This window comes from Helicoverpa zea, chromosome 2 (assembly GCF_022581195.2).
Source record: "Helicoverpa zea isolate HzStark_Cry1AcR chromosome 2, ilHelZeax1.1, whole genome shotgun sequence".
In the NCBI taxonomy this organism is placed as follows: Eukaryota; Metazoa; Arthropoda; class Insecta; order Lepidoptera; family Noctuidae; genus Helicoverpa; species Helicoverpa zea.
The window spans coordinates 5,251,103-5,265,067 of record NC_061453.1 but is presented as its reverse complement, the minus strand read 5'-3'; the positions used below and the strand labels follow the sequence as shown (position 1 = coordinate 5,265,067).

The following is a 13,965-nucleotide window of genomic DNA, read 5'->3' as shown; positions in this document are numbered from 1 at the left end:
TCTCAAGAAGCTAGTACGCCTTCAAACAATAAAAATACTTTCACTGCAGTACAACATAAACGTGAAACAAGCGCATTTCAAAAGTTATTTTAGTTTATCGCAAATCAAACTGGGTGGTGATAAATACAGAACAAACTCGCTAGCTAACAGACCCACTAACCTAATCTAGCCCAGGCCACAATAGTAAGGCGGCCGAGTGATTTCGACACAGTACCATTGCGGATACCGACTCATTGCTCGTAAAACGATATTAGTCATAGCATGCTGTTAGATTTATGTTCCTATGTGGGTTTGTTATACCGAGATTATTTAAATATGTCAACTGGTAACACATTTTGCGGAAAACTTTTTCATGGTTTGGCTAAAAAAAAAGAAAGACGAAATACGACTTGATGCCCGATTTATGAATGAAACTTCACGGTTGAAAATACCACTCTACATTCTATTTAACTATTAATTCCTCAGGCACATCCCATTACATATTTTATATTCGAGGAAAACCGCCATTTTGTAGTTTATTTACTCAAAAAACACCTATTTTTATCAAGCACATAATTAAGACAATAAACACAAAACCACGTATGTAATAACAAAGATATTGCAAGTGTGACGTATATAATCATCTGCTGTAACAGTGGCGGATAAAACACGTTGACCTTCTTTATTTCGTCACGTTTCGAGCGCTAGCGTGACCACATTAATTTAGGCTAACATCGCGGCATCGCTATAACTTCCTCGACTCTTTGTTTAGAACTTAATACGTCATTACTTTATAACAGGATAAGACCACACTAAAGTCTAAAAAGTCGGCTGTCAGTTGACGCGATGGTTGGCATTTGTTTTTTAAATAAAATCTTGATTCCAATAGAAGTGTTCAGTCGATGATACCGGCTAAATACTTGATCTTTGTCTTCATGCTGATTTATGAGCCCAAACAAACCATCGGCCTACTAAAAGTTTACAGTCTGCGGGTACGCGCTAATCCTTTGTTGTTGACGCAATCATCAGTTAATAAAAGTTTGCTAAGTATGCACATTGCATTGATTCATGAACTTTGCACATCAATATTATGTAAGTGCACACCATTTGTATTCTGCCGACTTATCAATTAATTGTTATGCTTCGTTAGCAACTGGAAGTGCAAAGTTTATATTGTTTTGTTTTAATACTATAATATACATATTTTGCACTTTATGCTTGCATAAGTTATATAGCCTAATAGCGGTTACGAGATATTTCATAACTTTCATAAATCGGCTTTATAGGCTCTATAAAATAGGTTAGTATAAATGCAATAAATCTAAGACTCGCATTAATATTATTATGAACTTACTCAATTTAACATCATTGTTATGTACATAAATAATATAGGAGTTTTAAAATATTGGGTTGTTAAACCACGGTCTATATGCATCTGTTGTGAAAAGATATCCATACTTCCCTACATACCTATAAATTATGTTCTTGTGTTTTATGTACAAAATTATATTTGACTTCCACATATTTGAAAGACATAGGAATGTGCCTGTGACACGTATAGGCACATGAACTGCAAGCCAGTTAGAAATAACTGTGTCATAATACCACGATTAAACATACACTCGACAATGTCCCCGTCTGAAATAATAAAGCGAACAAAAGTTATAACAAAGAACCAATTAATCGGTGTCTCAATGTTCAGTAATTAATTTCTGCTCTATTATAATGCAATAATGTTTTCTTGTACTTAGGATTTATCTATTAAACTCAGGTATAAAGCCGGCTGACAAGGGCAGTTTCATAATGAAGGACAGTTTCAGACCTTCCTGTAAATCGTGTCAATGCAAGCACTAGAAATCGATATTAAAGTATCGATACAGATGTTGCCAGCCCCGGATCTTCAATTTTTTTTAGGCGGGGCAAAAACTGAAAAATGCCGCCCCGCCTACTTACTTATGTTTATTCACCTTTATCATCCATTTAATTTCAGCTATCATTATGTAGGCAGGCAGGGCCGTCTCTAGCTCATGTAGAGCTTGGGTGCAATCATCACCCAAGCGCCACCTATGTATTGAAAGATTTTGAGTAGTACATTTTGATCAAAGTACTTAGAGTAGTTACAAGGAATATAAATAAGAACGTTCGAACGAAAGCCACTTTTTTGGTAGGTAAAGGACTAAAAAAAGGTGTCCAAATCATTGTAGGCTCAAACTGTTGGCCAGGTTTACGTTATGAAAGTTGAGAGAGATTCATGCAACTGTAAAAAGTAGCGCGAGCGAAGCGAGCGCGCAAATTTTTTCAATTTTGGGACACAAAAAGTTAATAAGTTTTAAAAAGCGGTGTAAAGTAACAAGCAGTCAGAAGGGCAAACTTTTTGTTTTTAAGGACTCCGTAAAAATATTTTTTGCTACATTCGACTTATGTAGTTACGAAGGCAAACTATGTATACTATTGCGCGAGCGAAGCGAGCGCAAAATTTTTTGAGCCCACGACGCAAAAGTACCTCTTGATTAAGTACATTGTAAAGCAACAGCGAACTTTTTTAAATTATTTCTTTGATGACTCACAAATTAAACTGGGAATTATGTAAGTACAAATAAAAAGAAACTGTGATTAGAGCGAGTGCCATTTGTGTTCGTTGATTCGGTGCGTCAATAAAAATAATAAACAATAAGAAAAATGGACATACATTGTCCCTTAGCCGCGAGCGTAGCGAGCGCGAATTTTTTCACTTGGTGTATGTTAAAAGTGGAAAATAATCAAACAAAACGAAGGCGACTTTTTAGAAAGGACATTGTTCGTCGTCCATACATAGTTCGCCTAAGACCCAACAGGGAGCTGTATTTACTCTTTGGGTTGTAGATAATGTATATATTCAATTGAACCTAAATTAAAGCAACGGACACTTATGAGAATTCTGAAAAAATGAAAACAATTTCGGATTTTAAGGTTATAATCATCAATAAAAACATTCGGTATGTAGCAATAACTGTCAAAATATCAAAGTTGTCATCTGTCAATTATTCATCAACTGTCACTGTCGAAATTAATGCTCGTTTCAAACAGCTCTTTCAATCGAGATTTTTGATACATTATGGCTAATTATGGTTCCGAGACATCTAATCGGACTGTGTAAGTAAAAATCATCATATATAAAGTGTTGAGAATACTGACGCTTGTCTGTTTCAAACTCTAAGAGTGCTGTTACACAGACTTGGCTGTATGAATTATAATCCCTTTGCCTACAATAAACCTCAAATAGAACCAAAAATTAATAGAACTATCAAGATGGAAGCTAAGGACGGAAGTGAATACTTTTTAAAATGTTTTCGAAGTTAAAAAGTGTCCGTCCTATTTTATTATATGTAATATTTATTATTAAAAGAGCTAGTAATTATAGTAAATGTTTCATGCGTGTTGTTCTTAGGCGAGTTTTAACAATGTCCTTTGCTTGTCAGTATCATGATACAATGTGAAAGTTCCTTATCAAAAGGGTGTAATTTGATTGAAATTTCCTGGTGGTGGGGTGTCCCGCGGCGCCCCTGAGGCCGAGGCGCCCGGGTTATTCGCACACCTTGCACCATAGGTTAAGACAGCCCTGTAGGTAACTATTATAGTAATCTGTGATGTAGGATTTAAAACAAAAATAAATATGCGATAAGCGTTTCTGGCTCATAGATGATCGCAAATAATTTTAATCAGTTTTAGTTTGCTAAAACTTCCCCCCGTGAATAATAAATGTCCGTGCAGCATGTCTCACTCTGCGTTCAGGGTATCGGTCAAGTTGATATGGCCATGAAATTACTTGTGCTATTATTTATTCCGTGGCCAAAGTTAAATAAATGATGAGTAGTCCATTGGTCTGTGAAGTGTGAATTTGGCAGCCGCCTGATTTTGCCGCCCCTTGAATTTGCCGCCCGGGGCATGGGCCCCGGCTTGCCCCCCCCTAGATCCGGGGCTGGATGTTGCTCCACACGCAACAAGAATACGGCCGCATAGGAAATCAGTGTAGAGTTACTTGCAACTTGATATTCTTGAGAAGACTGTAACTAGTAACTAGAACGGAGGTAATGTTGGAGTCCAGAGACTACAGATCACTGTTGTTCAGTATTCGTTGCACAAGCAAACGCACCATAGAGAATTCGTAAATACATCTAAATTGCAGATCTCTCGGCTGAATTTAGAATCTTTGCAGGCTTCTAACAATTCTAGAATAAATACAGAACGTGAGATGAGGAAACCAAATTGTAGGAATGGTAATAAAAAAATCTTAACTGTCAATTAATATTCAAGAGCGCCTACGTATGCACATATTAAGATAACCGGTTAGCTGAAACCAACTATGGAAGTGGTGGCTCAGACTGACGTTCAGAGGTAAATTATTTATTTAAACATAACTCAGTATGACGGAATCGCGGTATTGTATTGCCTTGACCCCCGACCGATACGTTGAGATAAGAAAATGAGTATCGAAGTACCGAATTTGTGAATACATGATAGCATTATGATAAGAACTTTGGAAGTAATTAATGCACAAAGTAATAATGACGTGTTCTATGAATACTTGATAACAAAGTGAATAATCCTAGATATTGTATGTCATGTTTCTATGCGCAACTTAACCTTTATTGCGATTGGCTGCAAAACATTCAGGCTAAATTACAATTTTAGAGGGCAATACTTAGATTAATCTTGGATAGTCGTGCCATGTTGTGCAAATGTGATGCTAGTTCATCGAACGAACTCAACCATATTCTATGTTCAAAAAAAACCTAGTTTTAGTTAGTTAAGTAGTAACTAACTAACTAAAACTAGGTTTTAGTTAGGTAAGTTTAGTTTTAGTTAAGTCGTCAATAGAGTAGATTCTGAAAACATGAATAAAAATTGATTGCCTCTATCCTGTATTCTCTGTAAACAAAATGTTTCACAAGAAACAGTTACTGAAATATCCGAATAACTGTATCTTAGAATATTTCGAAGTGTCGTCGTGCAGTCACAAGGCAGTCTGTTCGTGTTACAACACAGTTTATGTTTCAAGCGCCCCACGCAGCGACAGCCGAACTCGTATCAAATGTGGGACAGCACTCATTCCCAATATAAAATTAGAACAGATTATGTAATATTATATTGTATTTATAAACTTAGCAGCATTAAATTCGGTTCAGTTGAACATACTATAAATTTTAATACTAATATGGAACTTTATAGTGGCGACACTATACCTCATCCAAAATTGTACGTAAAATAATATGTACTTCATTACACTGATCAAAATCATCATTTATTGATGACAAATGTAACTAAGTTGCAACGTATTTTCTACTTCTATGAAATAGAGGAAAACATCTGCATCATCCGTCTATTACAAAAACATAATGAAAAGTCCTCGAGTGACGTCGTGAGAACATTGTGCCTATATATTTATGTTACAGTATTTGTTTATTGTTAACAATCCATGAATCAGTTGAAGTCGTGAAAATCCAATGCAGAAGAAAATATATGACTCATTTATGAGCAACTGCGACCATAAACTATGATAATTCTAATGAATTGGTATTCAAAATGAGGTTTATTGTCCATAAACTTCTATGATGCATTCTGGATGTACGTAGACGTTAATTTACTATTGTAAACGGTATTTATTTATGATTCGAGTGAAATATTAACGTTAACAAGACAGTGGGCGTTGTGACGTCAAACAGATGACGGTCGCAGTTAAATCTTATCAATTCTGTGGTTGACGGTTGAATATGCCACTGCCACAATGGTGAAATCGTTATTAGTAAAAAAAGATTCCTAATACGTCATTTACCTACGTAACTAACAGACGGAATGTAAAACATTTGTTTTGACTATGCAATACCTATAAGAATAGCCAACATTCTAGCATTTATAGCCCGAAGTCACGGACTAGTAATTTTTACTAGTCAGTGCCTGAAGTATGAAATATCTCTTCGCTAATCATATCTGTTATTGTTTACTTAATAACAAACGAAACACCCGCATTTCGAAGTCAGCACAAACGTATATATGCCATCGGCAGAACGGTGTCACGGTCAGACCTTCGGCTAACTCAGAACGTATGTACAGACAGCCGTATATTTTATTCATATTGCACAAGACGAGGTGAACTGCCATTTTGCATGCAACATCTTTCTGGTCAACGCTTACTTTAATGTAATTCCGCGTATCGACGTGAAAACCCTGCATAGTGCAAGCCGTTTCGTATTTTCCATTATGTTTGCCAGCTACTAAACTAAGTGGCTGAGGAAAATACTTACGTATGGAAATGAAGGTTGAAATAGTGAAATCCTGGCGAAGCTTCACGAAAACACACCTAGGAAAATATATCTCATATTCATTATATATCTCATTAACCTCCCCACTCAGAGACATTTAATGGTTACTTAAGCCATTCCTTAGTGAAGGATTTGTATGACATTCCGTCACTAAGGAGTGATTTAAGTAATCATTAAATGTCTCTGAGTGGGGAAGTAAAAGTCCTAACATATTTAAACCACATACAATACGGATACATATGTACATACCAGGAATAGGTACAATCATATAAATGTACAATAATAATTATCGTTCACAAAACCTACGCTTTCGTTATTATGGTTTCCATACCATGACATGGCAATTATTATAACATTCCTGTTCCACTTTAATTATCACATTTATCTCGATACATTATCGTTTACTATATCGAAGGGCCAGCTAATCGGTCAATTAATTACACAATATATAAACAGAGAATAACTTTGTCATGATACCTACGTCATGTCGCCTTATATTTGAAACCCGGGTCAACATTTCCGAACTTACAATAAATCCTCTTTCTTCATTCGTTGGGGTAAAAAGGTTCTAACACAATTTAAATTTCGAATTTTCTCCGTCAAAATAACCAACCTGGCTGAAAATTATCAGAACATATTCCCGTATGATTCGGTTCTAAGCTTATGCAGAGATACTTAGTTACATGTTTAGTACGAGTTGGTAAAAGACTATATGTTCGTTTCAGGTACCGATGTCTGCCCTATGAAGTCAGTGCTGAGACGCATTGGACAGCAGCTGTTCACTGCGCTCAGCAGCAAAGGGCTTGCTGTTCTCGTCAACCATGGCATTGCTGACGAGAAGGTGAGCATTAACCGAGGGTCTCGGGTCAATGACCGGGTTTTCTCGGCTTTGAAATGACGCATTAGGCAGGCAGACAGCTACTATCAATTTCCTGAACAATTATATATGTATAGCTATCAAATAGGTACATGTTTACTGGGAAAGGGATTTCAATTTTAAACCTACATTAAGCAACACCTATTTGGTATCAATGTTGCCATAGTAAAATTGATTCGTAAAAGGAAAAACCGAAGGAAGGAAGAAATTTTATCTAAAAACGCATCATGGCGTTCTTTTCCTGTTGGACTGGAAATGGTTATGTTTCAAGGTATGAGATGATGAGACGACAAGATGCAACTGTAAGTTGATGAAGGCTGCATTCCTGCTATTTGTTCTCCTCTCCATATAAACTTATTTATATTTTCCTAATTTAAGAGAAGTGATCGTTTCACTTCGCTAATAAAACCTTGTTTTGTACTCAAAAAACTCCCAAATTGACGCCCCATCTTCAGCCTAGCCTTTTCCCAACTACGTCGGGGTCGGGATCGGCTTCCAGTCTAACTGGATGCAGCTGAGTACCTACCAGTCTTTCTGACTAAACCGAGGCCCTGGTTTACAGCAAATCATGAAACACTTGAACAGTGGTTAATCGATTTATTAATAATTAGAACCGCTTGTCAAGGCAAACACTACTGTTATATCTATAGGCATACTTTATGTTTAGTTTAAAATATAGAAATATCTTATCGTTTAATCTTGACAAGTTGACATACACATTTGATCAAGGTTTCGCTTAGGAAAGACCTTATTTATGTATTAAAATAGCATTGAAAACAAAACAAGCAAAAATGTTGACAAACAACACATTAGTAAGGTCAAGTAAAACAATGAAGCATCGGTATTTTTGTTCACTCCAAAAGACTATTAAAACCTCCAATGATCTTATAGATTTAAAGAGCCTAGATCCACCTTATCTAAGTAATCTTTAAGGCCAGTGATAAATATCGTGTGACACCAAAAAGTATGAGGATGTTCGTTTTTTAAATTTCTGGTAATCAGATTAGCAGTTTGTGACCTGAATATTTTGGTGTTTCAGTTGAAGGCGGTCTATGCGGATCTGGACAACTTCTGCGCTTTGCCGGAGGGTAGCCAGGCGCAGTACCTCTGCAACCCCGTGAGCAACCATGGTTACGTGAAACCAGGGATGGAACAGTTTGATGCCACTAAGAAGGTACATATGAGAATTATAAACAAAGAATCTTCGAGACAAATTCCAGTATCGACGCCTTAGAGTGAAAACCTCGTAAGTGCAAGAGATAACTTTTCAGGATAAGGATTGGTATTCGATATTTTTTACGATTATCTTCCAAGAAATGCAATAAAAAAATATTGAGAAAAAATGCATTTTTCAGGATAAGGATTAGTATTCCATATTTTTTACGATTATCTTCCAAGAAATGCAATAAAAAAATATTGAGAAAAAATGCATTTCCGAGGTTTTCATTCTAAGACGACGGTATCATCATTTATGCCCGCAGTGTTTTTTTTATTATGTCTAACATTACAGCTACAAAAAGTTCAGGTTTTTTCAGTGTGCTAAGTTATAAATAATCGTCACAACTAGAATATTCTTTTATTACCGTACATGAATAACAGTAGATATTACGTTTTTTTGGTTCTGTGCAGATGATTAATAAATTTTATTTCCTCCTTGTGTTGTATTGCACAATATTTCCCACGAACGATCTCTGCTATGCTTACGCCATCTAGCGGATAAATCATGAATTAGCGTAGCCCGAAAACCTAGACAGACTTTCTCCGCTCATTGTCACTACTTAGCACAACGTAACTGAATGTTAAAGCATCTCACGAAACAAATGGAGCAAATATTTCTAGGTCATTGGAGATGAATCGCATTAAATGCAAATGCAAAACTAGACTTAGCTAATTTTAAATGCGCGCTCTTCTTGTATGTGGGTAAATGTAAGTCATTGTTAAGGCTCGTGAATATCTCGTTAATATTAAATTCCCATTCACTCAGTCTAACCCCCTTTTCCTCTTATTATATAGCCCAATGGTAGAGGGTCCAGGGCTCCGCAAATTAGATACGTGACAACTGGGCGACTTTAATGCAGGATTATGTTAAACAGAAGCATACAAAATGGAACACCACTCTGTCTGAGAACTAATGTAGTTTAAACCACATCAGCTTCTTAAGTGGCCTTCCTTTCCTAGTATTTTTTTTCTGTTTCTCCTATCCTTAGTAAATTTCCAAAGCATAAGATAAAGCCTTGAATCATCCACATGTTACATGTCTAGGTATGCTTAATATCCTTCCTTACTAACAAAATGTATCTCTCGTCCAGGAATTGCGTCACTCATTCAACATCACCACGTTGTCTGCCTCATCGATGCCAGCTCAGGAGGATGTTCCTGAGTTCACGAAGCACGCCGTGCCTCTGGCGCAGGACCTCACCAACTTGTCGCGGGTTGTTCTGCAGGCACTCGCTTATGCTATGGGTGAGTTTTATAGAGTTTCAAGAAGTTATAGCTTAGCGCATTCATGTAGGTAGGTAGGCAAGCATTGCGTAAATGCAGTAAATGGGGCGCGTACTACCAAAACAATGTTCGCAAAATTTTGGTACATACATATATAAAATCCTTATCTATTCTTCACCGTCAAAAGCTATTTTCACTGCGCATTTTATTTTCTGCCAACATTCTACTTGATATGACTTCGAGTTGCTTGCATTGAAATTCAATGTGAAAGTCAATGGGACTGATTAGGCAATACGAGTTTGTTAAGTTTTGCTAATGATCTCGTTTTCTAGGTTAATTACCTTTTTCTTATTAAAACGAAATGCTGATAAAAGTGCTTCAAAGAATTTCTTAAAAATAATATTATTGTTTGAAATTCGCAAATAGCATGCTGTTTATGTAAGACTGATAGATAATGTAGAAACTGATAAATTCAACATAACAAATCTTAATTTAAAAACAAACAATTAGGTAACTCTGGAACAATCGTAATACTCTTTTTACTTATGCAATAGTGACTGATTATGAATGAACAATGAACCGTGCCATACGCATAGGCAGGTACTTGCAAACAAAATACATAATTATTGTTGTCGCTAAAGTTAAGGACGGTTTGCAACTAACTTCCGAGCACAGATACGCGAATGTGGTCATACCTGCCTACATACCATACGTATCTAAGGGTGCGTCTTCACGGTGCAAGTAGCTTGCGCATATTGAGGCACATGCGCAGGTAACATGCATTTTAAAAATGTGCGGATCTAGCGACTCGCGCATGTACCAAAGCAGGATACACACCCGCGTGCTCTGTTGCGCGAGCGCGAGTCACTTGCGTATGTTAACTTGCTCCAGCTACATGCATCGTGTAGAGGCACCCTTACCTTTAACATTGATCTAATCAACTAAATTCTCTATTCCTCTTTCCAGGAGTGACTCCCACGGCACTTCTAGCGTGTCACTCAGGCATGCTAATGGCGGAGGGTCGCAACCCCTCAGCGATGCGTCTGCTGTACTACCCGCCGGTACCCCCTGAGGACGTGGGCCCGTGTTCCCAGAGCGACGTCGTGCACTACACGAGATGCGGCGCGCACGCAGATTACGGCACCTTTACGCTGTTGGCGCAGGACTCTGAGGGTGGACTTGAGGTAAACATTATTTTTTATTTATTTTGTTTAGAGACAAATCGCTATATTTATTCATCGGATAGCAGTAAACTGATGATTGAAAAATCGACCCCTAAAGAGGGGTGTTTTAATTAATACTTATAATAATGCAAGCAAAACTATAGATCACTAAGTAAGTTTTTTGCGTTATCATGATTTGACAGAGCAATATCAAATAGGTAGACAAAAAAATCTCCGAAAATACTGCGAATTAACTTGCTTTGCGGCATTCTATGAAAAATGTTCTTATCAAATCAAATTGTGGGTTTACCCAAATTATACCTATCTATAATTTAAAACTTTGTTGGTTCATGGAAAACATGCGACATAAATGTCTGGATCGATGTGACTAATTTCATAATGCATTTACAATTACTGTTATTAAGTTTATCAACACAATAACTTAGATATTTACCAGTAATTTAGAGTCATCATTATGGTTAATTTGGCATAATATTGTCATGAAATTACGTTATTATCTATTTTAGCTTAGTTGCCAAAATTGATTGTTGTAGTCAAATTGTGAATATTTTGTTTTCCAGGTGAAGTTGAACGGCAGTGACAAATGGCAGAAAGTGGGACACCTACCGGGAGCTATCCTCGTTCAGTCAGGAGAATTCCTCGCTACTTGGACTGCCAACCTTCTACCAGCACTCGTTAGTATCCATTTATTGCTAATCATCTTCATCCCAATTTTATTATGAATTGTCGCTACAAGCTTTTCTTTTCATACTTCCTTATGTGACTTCATCTCGCAAGTATACGTACCTAGCATACTTTCCAGCCATGACCTTAAAAGCTGATCCTGTAAATACGCTTCCATAACATGATTTGTTGTGCCCAGGTGCACCGCGTGGTGGTGCCGACGGGAGCATACGCGCGCGCTCGCGGGCGTCACTGCGTGGCGTTCTTCTGCCACCCCGACAAGGACGCCGTGCTGCCGCCGCTGCCGCTCCGCGCCGTCGCCGCGCCGCCGCCGCCCGCCTTCACCCCGCACACGCACCTCACGCTGCACAGCCGCCTGCTCAGCGCCGCGCATCACTTGCAGAAGCGCTTCAGGGAAACGTACGCGTGACTAGCGCACGGCGGCCACAAGCGCGGCACACTCACCGTCGACAAGACGCAGCTCGCGCGCCGCCACACCGCACCTTAACTCCAGCGGTTACGGGCCATTTTCCTTTGATATTACGCACAATGCACTACGCCGCTGTTAGTCGTGAGAAATCGACTTTTGACACGGTTGTCTCACGATCTTTTCAGCCAGATATGGTGTAAATTTTGGTGAAACAAAAGTTTATTTAAGTTTTGAATCGGCGTTAGGTTATCGTACCTATTGTATTTTATATATTTTTCTCTACAGGCTTAAAAAAACAATTGTGCATAAGATCGTATTATTCCAGTTCGCGATTATTACCGCTTTAATTATGTAGAAACAGACTGAAGGATATAAAAACTGAGGACAATAGAACAATGCGCATTTCGTCCCATCGTGTTAGTTGTCATTTGCATTTAAATAAAGATGGAACTCTCACGGAATCTTTACCTACTGCATTATACCACCGCGTAGCGGTGAACAAAAATGAAACGCATTTTCTCACATGATACAATTTTGTAGTTGATTGTTAACTGTTACAACATAATTAAAGCGCGTAATATTCCACAGGTACTTTAAAAAAAAGTACTTATAGCTTTTTATACTGACTACTTAATAATTCCCAGATTGTATAATCTTGAACACAAGCTTATTTAAAGTAAGTAAATTAAAAAGTCCTACTTGCCAAGAGTATTTATTATTATCATAAAATTTTGTTTTCATCATTATCACGAATAGTCACATTTTTGATGACTGAAGACTTATTTTATATTCATTCCCTGAAAATTGCATTTTAGCAAGCGTGTGTCACTCCATTAATGTGTGTAATATATTTAATCTACCGCTTTCGCCAGATTTTACTAGCTTATTCTATGGTAATGGCTGACTTGCGTTACTGCCCACTAAGCCCTATTACCGCTAAAAAATCGCTCACTACGCACTTTTACCTCTATGACTTAACTTTAAACGCTTGACAGAATAATATTTTGACAGCGAGGTATTTAGCAGTGATAGGATTTAGTCGACAGTAGTGTAAGTCTGCCTAAATATCTTGTTAGCAATTAGCGGCGTGAAGTCAAACTATATAGTATTCTGCTTTAATTCTATAATCGTCTTCGTAAACGTGTTCTTGCTATAGCTATTCTTGTTATAATTTTTACAATTAAGTATAAAGTATAGTTTTTTTTATTCTATTTATTATACACTGTCCATTTTCACGACTACTTATTGCATTTTATTAAGTAAATCGTGTGATAATTTTATAGCTCAATTTTATATCTGTACTTAAGTATACGATGATATTTTGTTCGAACATCGAAAGTATGAAGAGTTAACTAATACAATTTCTGAGTAGTTGTGTCAGATGACGATCAGTACTTAAAGACCCAGTTACGTTGATACTTAAATGAGACTTAAATGAATGTATTGAGAAGGTATTATTAATGTCATTATAGTTTGTGTGTCCCAATTATATAAATAAATTAACAGAAGCCTGATTTGTTGGTATTCTCGATGTGTAATTTAAAGTAACATATGGGTACAAAAACAAATACAACAGTAAACACCTACAATTCTTTGATAGCAAACATTAGGCGATCTGTTAACTATAAATAATTTAATTTAAGTAGGTAATAAAAATATTAATTTGACATTATTCATAACTTGATTGACAGAAGAGAATATTACAACGACAATTGTTGAACCGTACATTACCTCTGTTTATGCAATGTTCCTGTCGGATTGAAGGTTGACTTGAAACACATTGAAAAAATAGTGAAATTAAATATTATTCCGATTAAGATAAATGTTTGTTTTATTTCAATTAGAAGATGAAGCACATCCACAAAAACTACTACATCTACATCTGACGAACATATACAGCCAAATGTTGATAATGACGTATTGTATTGATATTTCTCTAAACATCGTGCTATTACATAAACAGTACTTAAAAGTACTCGTGTCATATTACGCACGGTGCTGCCCGCTAGTTCTTTAACTTAAACTTGTCTTTACACACTGCCACATGTCTAGATAATATGATAGGTACTAAAATCTACTGTAATAAAGACC

The 13,965-nt window shown here is 36.9% G+C and overlaps 1 protein-coding gene across 1 annotated transcript in view; it reads left to right on the top strand.

Annotated features, from left to right (window-relative positions):
• LOC124636649 (2-oxoglutarate-Fe(II) type oxidoreductase ppzD) overlaps positions 1–13,697 on the top strand; it is a 33,222-nt gene extending 19,525 nt beyond the window's left edge. Inside the window, exons 2-7 of the mRNA XM_047172812.1 lie at positions 7,004–7,119; positions 8,195–8,329; positions 9,465–9,618; positions 10,564–10,781; positions 11,342–11,455; positions 11,644–13,697. Of these exons, the coding sequence (XP_047028768.1) occupies positions 7,004–7,119; positions 8,195–8,329; positions 9,465–9,618; positions 10,564–10,781; positions 11,342–11,455; positions 11,644–11,874 (968 nt within the window). The 3' untranslated portion in view covers positions 11,875–13,697. The remainder of the gene's footprint in view (positions 1–7,003; positions 7,120–8,194; positions 8,330–9,464; positions 9,619–10,563; positions 10,782–11,341; positions 11,456–11,643) is intronic.
• The last annotated feature ends 268 nt before the right edge of the window (positions 13,698–13,965 follow it).